The 15,853-nt window shown below is 40.6% G+C and overlaps 1 protein-coding gene across 1 annotated transcript in view; it reads left to right on the top strand.

The window, feature by feature from the left end:
- Positions 1 to 15,853, top strand: part of LIMD1 (LIM domain containing 1) — a 73,176-nt gene that overhangs the window by 49,606 nt on the left and 7,717 nt on the right. The window contains exon 3 of the mRNA XM_074271332.1: positions 14,451 to 14,518. Within this exon, the coding sequence (XP_074127433.1) occupies positions 14,451 to 14,518 (68 nt within the window). The remainder of the gene's footprint in view (positions 1 to 14,450; positions 14,519 to 15,853) is intronic.

Raw genomic sequence — 15,853 nt, 5'->3', positions numbered from 1 at the left:
ACTAGCAGCTGTTTTCCCAGGCCCAACATGCCATCTCTTGCCTCTCTGTTTGTACAAGCCACCTCCCATTACTGGAACATACTCCCTGCCCACCTCCGGCTTTTGGTGTTCTCTGCAGGTTCTCATGCAGGTTCTCACCAGGTCATGGCCACGCTATGGTAGCAGATTTCTGATTGATCCCCTTCTTCAAGTTTCTCCCCACTCCAGTCCACCCTCGCTCAACTGCTAGAGATTTTTCTAAAGCTTCAAGTCCGACGGACCATGTCACGCCACTCCCTTCACTCCACAGACTTCAGAGGCTCCCTCCAGGATCACGCATAAAGTCCTCTGCCTGGCACTGAACGCACAGCCTAGGTTTCCTACCATTCCATCTAATGGTGCTTTCCTGTGTTGAGTTTTCTAGAATCGGCGTTACTGGCTCTCTTGGTGGTCCTTGCACTGATATCTCCCACCCCAACTCTGTGCCTTTTCTCCCCCATGCCTGGAATGCTCTCCTTCTTCCCCTCCGCCTTCTGGCTTCCCTCAGGATGCAGCTAAAATCCCTGAGGAGGTCTATCCCAGTCACCACCACCCTCATCCATCCATCCCCATGCTCATGGAAGACAGAGACCTTGATTTCTGGCTTTCACATAATGGGTACTTTATACACTTCTGTCCCGCTGAATTGAGAACCAAGCAAAGGAAATATTACTGAATAAAACTCCTTAGGGGACTTTCTTGGACAACTAGGAAAGAATAACATAATTAGCACCTCAACTGTTTACATGTAAAATGATGCATTTAAAGTGCTCCACTGTGCTCCAAAGCATTTCCTTTCTTAAATCTAAAAAATTCCCCTGAAATAATGTTTATGCCATACGTATACTTAACAAAGGGAAAATTTAGATCTGATCTGAATTAATGGGGTCCTGGTGTACTTCATTATGGCCAGTGTGGAGGTGACGCTGGGCTTGATTTGAAGAGTAGTGCAGGTTTTCCAGTAAGCAAAGGCTTTACTAGACAGCAACTGTACTAGACAGCAATGGGGTAATGCACTGGGAGTTAAGAAATCTTAGGCCCCTATCCTGATACTTATTTGCCATATAATGCTGGCCAAGTGACAGTTTTCCTGTGCCTTAGATCCCTTATCTGCAAAATGTGGACGTTGACCTTAGGAGCCTCTAAGTTCCCTTCAATTTTAAAGCTATCTCTGATCTTCTGAGTACAAGATTGGTATCATGTGTATGTTGTCCAAGAACTAGCTAGCCTCTGTGTTCATTTAAAAAGCACTTTTATATTAAGGCTTATCATCAAGCTGGCCACAGAGTCATAGATGTTTTAGTTACAGTAACTCATGAACAATTTTGGGACTGGGGGCTCAGGACTATCTCTTTTCCTGGAGCTACTAACCCACACTAACCACATCTCAGATCTTTGAAGTATTAGTATGATGGAGAAGAGCATAGTGGGTAGAGCATTGGATCCTGGATGACTTCAGATCCAACCCCAGACACTTACCAGCTGTGTGACCCCGAGCAAGTCCCTTAACCTGTGCTAAGTTTTCTGTAAAATGTGGGTAGTAATAGCACCTACCTGCCAAGGTTGTTGTGAGGATCAAATAAGATAATAATTGTAAAATGCTTAGCACAGTAGCTAGTACAAAGTAGGAACTATAAAAAATATTGGCTATCATTATTATTCCTTACTGAGACTTTTCCGCATTTTCCAATAAATAATTTATGAGCAAGGGTCTTGGACCATCAGATAGCCATTGCCAGCTTCCTCTGATGTGGTTGAAATACTAGTGAGTGTCCTATCGTAGGGGAAGCTGAAATGATTATCAAAAGAAAGCATTATAACATGAAAAGTTACATGCACACCTTGGGATTCACCCATGAAAAGGAAATTAAACTAGAAAAATCTTATGTGCCAGCAAAACTTTGATTGTAGGCGTATTCCTTCCTAGAGTCTTTAATCTCAAAAACAACCTTGAAGTGTCTGATCATTCTTTTTTATCCCCAATAATTTATCATGTTCAGTATTTGTTTGAACTCCATGAGTCAGCGAGGGAAAGTTGTAGATCAAGAATGTAAAGAAAAAAAAATGAAGTGAGGATTTAAAGAAAGAAAGAAGGCCAAGAGAAAAATTTTAAAAAATAATAACATGGAGGGAAATTTGTATCTAGGAGAAGGGAATATGAAGATAAGAACAAGAATTAAATTTATTATTTTTGCTTAGTATTTTATCAATGTAAGCCCTATGTAAATTCATTTCAATTTAATAAGCATTTATTTCTGACAAACAAGCGAGTGATCAAAACAAAAAGATCAAGCAAAAATTGACAATGTACCTTCCTTTTTATAAAAACTCAAACCTTTGTTTCTCAAACGCAAATAAAGAGAGCCCCACTGTTTGTTGATGGATGGGTAGATGGATAAATTGTGTGTTCTGGTTGGAGGACAATCTGCCTACTACAGCTGGATCACCATGTTCTTTTGAGATCTTATTTATTGATAGATTCTTGGGTTTTCAGGAGCCACTCATGTAATAGCAAAGTGATTTCATCACAACATAACATTCTCATTCTCACTCTTTTTGTTCATTTGCATTTTGTTTTCTTACTCATTTACTTTCCTTTTGGATCTAATTTTTTTTTGTGAAGCAGAGAATTATATAAATGTTTACACATATTAGATTTAACATATATTTTAACACATATAACATATATTGGATTGTTTGCCATCTAGGGGAGGGGGTGAGGAGAAGGAAGGGAAAATCTGAAGCACAAGACTATGCAAGGGTCAATGTTGAAAAATTATTCATACATATATTTTGAAAATAAAAAGCTTTAAAAATTAAAAAATTTAAAAAAAAACAAAGTGATTTCAGAAGGAATTAAAGAAACTATTGGTTCACTCTTGAGTAAGCTCAATTAATATTTTCTCCTGGTCTCTTTATAATACAATCACCCATTTGGCATTCAGTATCCCTGGATCCCCAAGGCAGCTTGGAATGGTGTCTGGAAATATTCTTTACTTTTTTCCTTGCTTCTCAAAATAAAGTAATTAGAATTTTGCAGAACATATTTTCTGTGTACAACCACCATCTACATATTCTAAATTTCTGTGTACAGCCATGATCTAAGTGTTCTAAATTGGATATATGCTCTGAAGTCTTTGACTAGCACGAATCTTGGGCTCATGATCAGACCTTTTCTGGAGCTCTGTGAGCCATCAAAGCCTCATCAAATAGCACTTGTGGCATTTCTCCAGACCTTAGGGGAAGGCTGACATTTCTTTTAAAAATGGATCTGGTAGTCATAGGGAAAGAGGACAGATGTGAGTCCCAAAGGGAACTGACTCTAGGTAACTTGGGCAGCTGCAAACTTAAGAGAAAAGTGCCTCAGTATTCTAAGTACTACCTCAGTTGTTCACAAAGATTGTACTTTGACCAGGAGTTCTTAAACTTTTTGATTATATAATCATTTCAAAGAGCAGATTCCCTGGGCCACCTATCCCGCTTATATTCCATTCTATTCCAGCCAAATGCCACCATGGCAGCCAATAAGCTATTCTCTATCAACCAGTCAACCAATAAGCATTTATCAAGTACCTACTGTGTGCCAGGTACTCTGCTACATGCTGATGATGCAATTACCAAAAAATAAGGCAATCTCTATTCTAAAGTAGTCATATAAGGATCCGTTAAAGGAAGGTAGAATGTTTAGCCCGGAGAAGGGGAGACTCGGGGAGGACATGACAGCTTTCTTTATGTGTCTGAAAGGCTGCCAAATAGACTAGGGATTTTTACTTCTTCTAGCCTCAGAGGAGAGCTGGGAATAATTGCATTAGGTTGAATTGAAAGAAATTGAACTAGGTAGAATTGCAAGGGAGGAAGATTTCACCTTGATGTAAGGCAAAATGTCCTCACAATGAGTTGACCAAATGGATGACCCTGTGAAGCAGTGGGGTCTCCCTTTCGTTGGGGGTTTTCTAGCAGGAGCTCAGTTGATATTTATAGAAATGTTAAGAGAGAATATATGAATTCTTAGTTTCCTTACATCTCTAAAATTTGTGATTAATGATATTGGCTTTTATGAAATCATTATGAGGACAGGGTGGATAAACACAGGCTGAGAATATGATATGTCCAAATTTAAAGGCATCTTAATGGGGGACCCTTGGCCCTCAGTTCATTACTAATATGAGGTAATATTTAGTTTTTATTAATATAGGTAAATTAGCAATTTATGTCATTTATTTGATAAGAATATATCAAATCTCTACTTTTGTAAGATATCCACGGTGCTGGGTGCTGTGATCTTTCCCTTCCTTATGCTTAGTAGAGAATAAAAAATACTAATTTGCTTTTCTCCATATTCTGCAGGACTCTAAGCTCTGTCCTCTAGATTTTGGGGTTAGCCTTTGGAGTAGTTAGTTATAGGGGGAAATCATTTGCATATTTTTCTCCATTAGATATAACCACCACGCTTATTTGCATCTGTAGCTTCTCCAATAGTAGCAATGACTTCTTTGATGAATTTGGACTAATAAGTGAGCTGCATGACTTCTGCGTGCCTTTTGGAGTCCAGGGTAATATCAGTTCTAAGAAAAAGTACAGGTCTTGAAAAATCACATTTTGCATGGAAGGGAAACAGCATATCCCAAAAAGTTTCTGGGAGCTCACTTGTTTTGCTCTAGGTATTCCCATAATGGATAATGACATGATGACATTGATCCTTATTCTAGCGTTTTAGATTTCAGTTGACAATGACCTTGGGGGCCATCTAGAGCCAAAGTTCTTGGTCTTTTTGTGTCATGAATCCTTTTGGTACTAACTGATAAAGCCTGTGAGTGCCTCAGAATAAGGCATTAATGTTTTAAAATCCATAAATAAAATGCACAAGATTACAAGGGAAACAAGCCATATTGAAATACAGTGATCAAAGTATGCTTTTTTAAAAGTTTACGGACTCCAGGTTAAGAAACCTTGATCTAGTTGGGATACCCCCAATGTCACACAGCTAGTAAGTCACAAAATTGGAATATTCTATGATCCCCATACTCCCGCTCCCAAATAGCAAGAGAGAAGGGAGGAATTGTCCTTTGGTTACTTTATTCCCTTTGGGAAGTGTAGTATTTGTGACTAAGTATCCTTAGCCTTTTTTGATAGTTTAATGGATCAGAGATCTCATCAGTCCGTCACCAAGCAGTTATTAAGTGCTTAGCATGTGCCCATAATTGACAATATAACTGTGAATAGGTCAGTCTGGAGAGTGATTCCATGCTTTCCCACTCTGGACAACTTTCACTCGTGTCTTCCGGGAAATCCAACACATTTGCTGTCCTGAGTGTGTTCATTTCGCCAGCTTGACGTTAGTGGGTGCATTATAGGATAGTGTGTGCAGTCTGTGAGCTCTCTCCTGGGGACTAGCTCGTTATTCTTTTCCAGTGTTCATCCATCTCTCTGATGACATTCTTTCCATGGCTTTTCCTTTAGGCATTTGCTATTTGCCTATTGAGTCCTTTCCCAGAAGATTGCCTTATTAGGAAAGGAGATGGGGTTTGGATCTATGATGATCCGGGCAATTTCCAATAAGAAACTACCTCTACTAAGAACTTTGCTGCAATTTATAATCTTAGAGAGTTGCCTAGAGACCCCAAAGACAGTGTACCTGAGGCAGGACTTGAACTCCGTGCTTTCAAGGATGGCTATCAGAGAATGCTGCCTCTCGTAGCTTTAATTATAATTTTGAAATTCAAATAGTGCCAGCTAGTAGAACCTTTAAGTAAAACCTGCTGAAATTCTGCCCAGTCAGAACAGTAGCTGTCAGAATAAGGAAGCTAACAGAAAGAAGATGTGAACTTCTGCCCCAGAACAACATGAGATGCAAGGAAGTCGCTGGATTTGGAGTCAGAAAATCTAGATTTGAATCCCAGTCCTTCCACTTACTACCTGTATGATCTTGGGGAAGGGAAAAGGAAGGAATAAGCTTTTGTCTAATGCTTACTATGTGCCTATCTCAGCATCACAGCCTGGGAACTAGGTGCTGTTATGATCCTTAGGTTAAGTGGCTTGCATAAGGTCACATAGCTGGTAAGTGACTGGATTTGAACTCAGCTCTTCTTGATTCCAGACCCAGCATCTGTGTATCATGGTACCCTTCTGGCTAACTCTTGGATTAATCAATTCTATTGTTATTATTATTATTTTGCTGAGTTAATTGGGATCACACAGCTAGGAAGTATTGAATTTCTGATGCTGGATTTGAACTCAGGCCCTTCTGACTTCAGGACTAGTGTTCCATCTAGCTGCCCCTTCAATATAACTTTCTGGACCTCATACTTTTGATCTAGAAAACGAGGATATTGGACTAGGTTATCTTTGTGGTCCCTGACAGCTCCACAGTCTGTGAGGGGTGTGAAAAACAGGGGGGATGATAATAACAATCACATGCAATTAGTGATCTTCTGCTCCAGGAGAGCAGGGAGACGAGACTGCTCCGTATTCCCAGTCCCAGCTGAGTCGGTGTGAGCAGAGCCAATTCTTCTGGTCCATGGGGTTTGCTCCTTATACAACAGGGAGTGAACACTGGTGCCCCGGCCTGCCGGGGCTGGACTGTTCTAGTCGAACAATGTCATCAATGTTAAGTGCTGGTCCTGCCTTTGTCTGTGGCTAGGATCCAAGAATCCTCATGTTTCCAACCCTGCTATAGATAAAAAGGAGTCTTCAAGTACTAAAGATATGACTGCTCCTCCCCTAGAGATAGAGCCAACTAGTGAAAGTGATTGTCTGGAAAAAAGTGAATCTTGCTCATTGTGCTTGTCAGCCTTATCCCAGACTTTGGGGAGATTTTTAGTGTTTTTTCAGAGGCACTGGGGCTCCCAAGTGTCAGGTTAGGATTCTGGATCCCAGAATGCCCTCATCCTACTTTTTAAAACATGCTTTAGCCCAGCCTTCTGAATTCATAATTACCAACTTGCCATTGCTGACACACAAACCACTGTGTTCTGATGTGGTTTTTAAAAAAAGAAAGGCATTTATCCAAAATGAGAACTGAAAGCTAAGACTGAACTAGAAAGTAAACCAAAAAAAAAACCAAAAAACAAAAAACAAAAACAAAAAAAAGTTGCTCTGATGTTCATGGGGACTACCTGTGCATATAGCCACTAGAATCCAGTTCTGTTGTACTCCTGCCATTGAGGGGCTGGGAAAGTTGACCCCTCAAATACTAGTTTGTGTAGTTATTCCTAGCCCTAAAAAAGTGATCCCTGTTACTGACACATACTGGCTATGTGACCTTCAACAATCCACTTTATCTCTTATTGATCCAGGAAACTCTCTAAGGTTATAAATTGTAAAAGAGGTTTCAATTTACTTGGATAGAGAAAAATTTCCTCCTCTGGAAGTTCCTTTTATAAATGAACTTGTAGGTCTAGTCCCCACCCTATTCCTTCATTCATTTATTATTGAAATCTGACTAATTTCTGATACTTCTTGTTTAAACAATAATGTATGTAGCTGATTAAAAAAACAAAACCTTTATGACTTTGTCTGTTTCTTATAAAACCGTCCTTTCTTCATAATCATCCTCATTGCATTCCTGCTCTGGGGACCTCTCTCTCTTAGAACAAAGCAAACTGAGCCAGAAAACAAGCACTTGAGGGCACCTGCTGCATTGTACCTGCAGTCTGTGAGCTCTCTCTAAGGAACAGGAAGTGGATTTCACTATCATTTCCCTGGAACCAAAATTAGACATTACAGATCATCTGAATCCTTGTGTTTTTCGGGCTTTTCCCCCAAGCAATTCAATTACAGGGGGAGAGAACATAGAAAAGAAGGATCACTTTTTTTTCCATCTTCTTTCCCCCCTTATCCTCTGTCTACAAAGGGTCTAATAGGGAGACTCCCAGGAATTTAGGAGATCCATTATCTCAGACACTCATCCAAAGCATCCAGAGGTGTGATGGCTTGCCCATAGTTATAAAGACTTAGTTTAAGAAGAGACAAGATTGATTTCAAGATTTCTTGACTCCAGGACTAGTTCTCTACCCACTATGCAATCCTTCCTTCCTTCCTTCCTTCCTTTCTTTCTTTCTTTTTTTTTTTTTGTTGTTGTTGTTGAGATTATCCTATTCCATTGCTTTTTCTTTTTTTTTTAATTAATTTTTATAATTATAACATTTTCTTTGACAGTACATATGCATAGGTAAATTTTTTTTTTACAACATTATCCCTTGTACTCCCTTCTGTTCCGAGTTTTTCCCCTCCTTCCCTCCACCCCCTCCCCTAGATGGCAGGCAGCCATCTTCCTTTCACCAGGAAGAGTGTGAGGTTGCTGCTGCTGCGGCTGATGATGATGGTGATGATGATGGTGATGATGATGATGATGATGGTGATGATGATGATGATGATGATGATGATGATGATGATGATGATGATGGTGATGGTGATGATGGTGGTAATAGAGCTTTATGGAAGACTGGAATCTAATGTATAGACTTGGTGAACCAGGAACCATCTGGGTTTCCATCCTGCTAAGAAGCTGAGTTGGGATTTTGCAGCAGCAGGGATTCATAAGCTTTGTGTGCTTTGGACTCCCTTTGGCGTTCTGGCAAAGATAGCATCTCGGTGATTAATAGGAAGGATCCTTAGAGCTAATTCCTTTCTCCCAGGGATGTGCTGGTAAATATTTAACTACTGACTCTCCCAAAAATGTGACATACTTTTATGTTTTCCATTACTTTATTAAATCTATTAAATCATATTAAATCTAGACAGTTAGCAAATCAATAAATCAAACCCTGATTTGTAGCATTTGCCTATTTCCAAGGTGTAACTGCTCACGCTGAAGATTTAGCAATCCTCCCCACAAGTCAGTTCAAGCAGACTCTGGCACACCCTAGCCTCCTTTGGGCACAGAAATGGCTCCTGGGATCCCGAGGGCGCGATTATTGGGCAGGAGAGGTCCTGAAATGTCTTATCAGCCGGGCTCTTTGTGTAATTTATGCTTCCGTGAGAAGGCAAGCTGTTTCCCACGCCCGGGATCCAGTCTCCTTTACCAAGTCTGCCTTTGCTTTTTCCTCGTCCACCTTTCCTCAGTGTTCCTCGAGATAGTTTCCCCAGACTGATGCCCTGCAGACCCCTGGTCTGGCACAAGTGGGTTCAGTCATCTCTCGCAGCAGACCACTACTGGGGCTGCCCGGGAGGGTGGCTGTGGGACCCCAGCCATGCCCTGGTGTGTCCCTTAACCTTGATGGTGCCATCAGCCAGGCCCTGGACTGATTTTGGATGCACTTCAGTATTCAGTGTTCGCCTACTGCTTCCTGCCCATTGCTCCCTGTTACAAAGGGGGAGCCAGTTATAGTGATCACAGTTATCAATTCCAATTGGATGAATTACAATTGTTGATTTTTTTTTTCTTAAGCAAGGTCATGGACCTTGTGCTTCAACTTAATCATTCTTGCACTGGAGCTTTCTCATGCCTCAAAATCTAATATTTCTCAGGGCGTCTGAGCTTTGCACACCCTAAAATGCTCTATAATTGCTTGTGGTTGCTGTTAATTAGGGGGAGGATCCAGACTGGGGACTCCCTGGAGAGAACTTTTCTCTCTCATGTCCTGAGACTGGGGAGACCCGGGTTTTGAGCTTCTGGAGGTATTGAGGGGAGGCTGCAGCCCTCAGATTCCCAGGGTGGGGCTGGATGCCAGCAGGCCCTCTATCTCTTACCCTTCAGAGAAGAGGAGCTAGATGGGCTCGCCCAGCCCCTCATTTACAGAGGAATAGAAAATAAGCTCTCTGAAGCCAGAGTTTGTTTTTGGTGCTTGGCACACAGTAGGCACTTAATTAATGCTTGTGGAATTGAGTTGTATTTGAGGGTGACCCAGATGACAGCTCAGGTCTTAAAAACAGTTTTTAAACACCTTGGGAAGGTGCCGAGACAGAAGGCATCCCTGGTTTAAAGCACATTTTGGCATTTGGAAGAGTATTGTGGAGTCAGGCACCGGTCCCCACGGGGCCCCTTTCTTTCCCGTTCCTAGGATTTTTTTTGCTCTCTGGCTTGTTTGGTTTTTCTGTCAGCCTTCGGCCTTTGTCCAGAAACGGCAGTGCTTGCTGACTCAGCGGGAAGTGTCCGTGTGTCCTTCTCACAGCTCCTGCAGTGGATGGACACTGAAATTTACCCAAGATGCTGGTGACTTTTGTTCTTGATTGAGGGTCAAGCTTGTTCTTTTATCTTTGCTTTTAGAAAATGTACCTTGAAGGAGCCGATGAAAATGTTTGGTCTTCCCTAGAATGTGATACTAATTACCTAGTTTTTTTCTTTTTACGAACTGCCATTTACTACTGGTAATTAGATATCACTTAAAAAACCCACAAAATTATTTATGATATATTAACTGTATTTAAGCATTATAGACATTCATATGTAGTCTAGTATATAATTTACGAATTAGAATGATAATGATAGACATTTACATAGCATGTTACGGATTACAAATAATTTTACCTATAGTATCTCAGCAGTTTTTGCCACAATCCTGGGAGGTAACCCCATATTAATAAGGAAACAGCCTCAGGTTAGGAGCCTGGCCAAGTAGAGGCCAGAGTCAGACCTTCCTCCCTTCTGGACACAAGTCCAGGTCACTCTCCTAAGAACTGTGGCCCTGCCAGTCATTGATTATTCTGGAATGCTATACTAAGGAGCCAGTCCCGGGTACCTACCACGTCTGGGCCACGATACCCAAGAGGGACATACAAGGAAGAATAAGAAATATTTGTAAAGTACAAATGTCCCTGGCATATAGGGGGTGCTTAATAATGGCCGCCTCTTACAGTTATTATTTTAACTTAGACTGTCTAGTTTCCCTATGTGTAAGTAATAATAATATATAATAATAATATGTTATTATTTAGTAATAATAATAATAATAAAATTGATCTCTCAGGTTAATTGTGAGGAATAAATGAGAGACGCAAACCTTAAAGTATTATAGAAATTATTATAATATAATTATATTATTAGCTAGATTATAATATACTAACATTATGTATTATCACTGGCATGATAGCTAGCATCCTTTCTACTGCAGACAAATGGAGGGAAAATAGCAAAATTAGTTCTTAATCTTAGGGAACAGAGTAAAAGGCCTGAACACGTATAGCCAGGACGACAACAAATCACTATAATAATCACAATAAAATCACCAGATCTTTCCCCGTCTCTTCCCCAAATACACACACATACACACACATGTATGCACATACAAATAGCTTCTTTCTTAGGGGAAATCTGTTTTTTTAAGTATTTTATTTGTTAAGTTTAGAATAAAGCCATAAATTTTTAGAAAGTGTTTTGCAGGGCTTTCCCGGGGCTAGTATCGTTTTCACACATTATAAGAGTGCAGCCTCAGAAACCTTTCCAGTGACCTGTGGGCTTTCCGCATCCTCGTGGGGCCGTGCAGAGCCTGCCCCCCATCCTTCAGTGACATCATGCAGGATGTCTGTGGCCCCAGGGAGCTCTGGGCCGCGATCCGACGCCGGGGGAATCTGCCCAGTCGCTGGTAGAGATGATGTGACCCTGATTAACCAGGTTCCTCTCCTTGCCTCTCCTTGCAGGGGGTGGGTCTCCCCCACTGAGCCCCCAACATCAGTCCTGTCACTCAGCAAAGTCACTCTTGGATCAGTAGGCTGGGGCATCGATAGCCAGGTCTCACTACACCCTCTAGTGTTCTGAGCCACACAAAGCCAGGCTTCTCCCTCCCCTTTTTCACAACTCACCCGAGAAGTGGGTGCTGCTATTATTATTATTATTAATTATTATTATTATTACTCCTATTTTACAGATAAGTAAACTAAGCTTCAGAGCAGTAAGGTGGATTGCAATCCCAGGACTCCATTCTCTGTATCACCTCGCTTCCTTCCCAGTATTTCTTTATAAAATCAGAGTCAGACTGCTGACTATTAATTATAATAACTAAGCTTGTCCTCAGATAAGAGGTAGGAAAATATGCCCTTCCTCTCCTTTCCATAAGGGGAGGACTATAGGTGTGGATCATTGCATACACTGTCAGACTCAGTTGAAATTTGCTGAATTTTTTTATTTTATTTTTTTTAACAGGCAATGGCTGTGTGGGTAGAAAAAGGGCATAAAATAAAGATATCGGTAAGGTATTTGAAAATAGAATAATACAGTTTTTATTCAAGGAAGAAAACAACAAAATATGCTTCCGTTTTTTAAAATTATCACTAGTCAAAGGGAAGAAAGAAAAAGGAAAAGATGGACTTGGAGAAGCAAAAGGGGAAGGAGGGAGACCCACAAACAGGGAAGAAAAATGGAAATACCAGGATACAGTAGGCAGAGAAAATAGTAGATGGACCAACATCTCCTGCCCATCCAACCTAGTTCTTCTGGAGTCCTACCTCTCCTTTCCCTGACTTGTACTTTCCTGCTAATAAAAATGCTCCCCCTGGTGGCCCAGGAGAGGCTCAGGACTCCCACCAGTCTTCCTTCCCATTATCATGGTTACTAATTTTTCTTTTTTACCAATGAAACTACTTGCTAAAAACTTACAAACATCCTTTGGGTAAATGTCCTTCTTCTGTGTGATGCTAGTGTAGAATGAATCACTTGGACATAAATTCCCTTATGCTGATGGTATCTATACTTTTTTTTATTATAGCTTTTTTATTTACAAAATATATGCATGGGTAATTTTACAGCACTGACAATTGCCAAGCCTTTTGTTCCAATTTTTCCCCTCCTTCCCCCTCCCAAGATGGCAGGTTGATATCTATACTTCTTACCCTTTTTTCTCTTCATCATATTTTCTGGGTAAATCATCTATTTTCATGTTTTCCATGATTACCTCTGAACTTATTTGAACTTAAGGTGTGGATACTGAAAAGGCTATCTTTGTATATTCTAGAAATGAAAAAAATGATGAACAATCCCAAACAACTTTTCTATTTGAGCGTTCCACCATCAGTCATGGAGAGCAAATAGCCGTGTCCTCCTGCATTTTTTTTCACTAAAGGATAGAACCAATGGGATCCTTTGCTGTTTGAAAACAACCAAGTTAGCAGCCCAACTAACAAATTAACAGTCTGGTTCATGTAGAGTCAAAGAACTAAAAAAAAATTAAATTTGGTTCAGAATTCAGAAAAGAGTGTATTTCAGTAGAGAATTTATGCTCTCAGAGTCTTAAATAATACAAGGTGATCCAAATACATGGATAATGGATCCAATGCTCCATCAAAGTAAGGTTCTCATTTTAACTTATGGCAACTACTTTGTTTTCTGATTAGTAAAAAAAATATAAGAAAGTTGTGTAAAAGTTTCTTTAAAGATCTTTTTGAGCTCTAAATCTACTACCCCATCAAGGAGGCATGGTGAATGAAACTCTAGCAGTCTTTTAGGACAAAAAAAAATAGTAGAAGGATTTTTTAAGTGCTAAATGGTACAAATCAGTAATAATGCGAAGAAATTCAAGATGGAAGAGATAGAGATGATTGATAGAACAAGGTCCTGGAAAAGATGGAAGGGACTGGAATCAAGGGCCTAGATATAAGGAGATGAACTTTTAGCGTTGGAATCCACCCTTTATCTTGAGTCAGAGCTGAATTTCTCAACCATCCCAATTGAGAATCCTAATGTTCTCAACTATATACATCTTTTCTGTTTATATTAGCAAACGTTTGACATAATTACCCAGAGCTATTTTGGGGTGCTACTGTGTCATAATAATATCTATGGAGTTGCCTTTTACACGAGCCTTTTTCTAGTAGCTGGATAGAGAAGCTTATGAATTATAGTATTTCATTTTCACCAGATTAAACCTTTTCCCCCTTATTTTAGATCAAATTAAAAAGGGAAATCTATCACTCTTTAATTTTTTTAAGCCATCACTCTTACTACAATATGTTTTCTTCAGTTCAGCTGAAAAAAAATATGATGTGAGAATGAGAAAATCATTCAGTTTATGTGGCTGACTTCCCCATTCAGCACAATCCCTCAGTGATCATTCCTTGGAAAAATGTGTTAAATTTTTACTCTACCACATGATGATAAGAAACTGCTAGACAGCAGCAGCTGTTACAAAGGATATGTGTGTTTTTCTGGGCTTCCTTCAGCCCCTGACTGCTTCCTTTGGCCCACACAGCTGCTAAATATTTCACCAGCTCCTTTTCAAAGGGCAGAGAGGAAGTGCCGGGAGAATGATATATCATGCTAGAAGGTCCGAATGACAAGGCCGTTGGGTCTTGGTGCCAAACTGTTTGTCAGCCTCACTCAAAACCTCAACTTTAATCTGGTTACAGCTCAAGGTTGCAAGACTTTTAATTAAGTGAAAAGGAACAACTAACTTGTATTTGAATCCATCTGAGAGATATTTGGATATTCGATTTTTTTTTTAGTTTTCTTTGTTGTACTTATCCTTCCTTTTTTCCCCTCTGCTTCTGTGTCTTTTTCTTAGGTCGGAAGCTGAGGGGGAAAGCCTTTTATTTTGTCAATGGCAAAGTATTCTGTGAAGAAGACTTCCTGGTGAGTGAGCCCCTGACTCATGTTCTCCTGCCTCACCCCAAGACCTTTCCTTTATCTATTCCTTTCAGAAATCCTGAGAAAGAGGAAGTCATGAGCAAAAGTCCCTCCTCAACACCTTATGTCCCCCCCACAATACACAGGAGCCAGAATGGCAGGGGCTAAGGCAGGAATACCCCTGTTACATCAAAGATGATCATGATGGTGGCTAAGATTTATATAGAACTTGAAGGTTCACAAAGTCCTTAACGTAGACTTTCTCACTTGATCCTCACAACAACCCTGTAAGAGAGACAGAGGAGCATCTAATTATAGCCATAGATGGATTAGCATATTATTATACCCATCTTACAGATGAGGAAAACAGAGGCTCAGTAAGATGAAGGGAAAGAATCGTAGGCTATTGAGTGTCTGAGGCAGAACTAAAACTCAGGTCATCCTGATTCAAGTCTGGCACCTAGCTGCCTCTAAACACTGGTGAATGTTATGTATCAATAATGTAATAAATCTAAGTGTCAGAGTTGACTAGGACCTCATCGGGCCCGTTTGGACCTGACCAATGATTCCCTCCTAAGGCTTTGGTTTGCTCATCTCTAAACTGAAAGAATTGGACTATGTGGCCCACAAAGCTCCTTCTTCCTCCAGACCGGTGATTCCCAACAAGGACCATCCAGCTTCTGATTGAATACCTGCAGGGACGGGGAACTCGTGACTTCCTAACGTGTGCCATCCTCTTGGGAATACTTGTGTTAGGAAGTTTTTTATTTTTACTTTGAGCATCTTCTGCCCGTTGGTCTTAATTCTGTCCTGGAAGGCCAGAGTATTTCCCTAAATGATAGGATGATCGCCTTTCAGACTGGGGCAGACAGGGCCCAGGACCACACAGCCACTAATCATCCGATGAGGCTGGGTTTGAACGAGCTCTTCCTGACTCCAGCCCTGATGCTCTAGCACTCCTAAGGGCCCCAGATTAAACCTTCCCAGTTGCTTCAGCCAATTCTAGTTATGAGTCCCTTTTTCACCCAAGCTCCCCCTCCTCTGGGTTGTCTCCATTTTCTCAAAAGTCCCTATTGGTGTCCAGTACTTGAATGCTCTCTCTCAGACATTCCCTGAGTTTCCTGCCTCCAGGCTTTTGTATACACCGTCACCTATACCAAGAATGCCTTTCCTGACTCTTCTCTGTCCAATTCCTCTATTGAATTTTTCACGTGGTGGCTATGAGAAGGGGGAAGTCAGCGCGATCCACAGCCCAACAAGAGCGGTCCTGGACTCCAGGAAAAACATTCTTCTGCTTCCCATTCTGTCATATCCCCTGAAACTGATGCTAGAATTTCAATT

Source organism: Sminthopsis crassicaudata, chromosome 5 (assembly GCF_048593235.1).
Source record: "Sminthopsis crassicaudata isolate SCR6 chromosome 5, ASM4859323v1, whole genome shotgun sequence".
NCBI lineage: Eukaryota > Metazoa > Chordata > Mammalia > Dasyuromorphia > Dasyuridae > Sminthopsis > Sminthopsis crassicaudata.
This window is presented reverse-complemented; position numbering and strand designations above follow the sequence as displayed.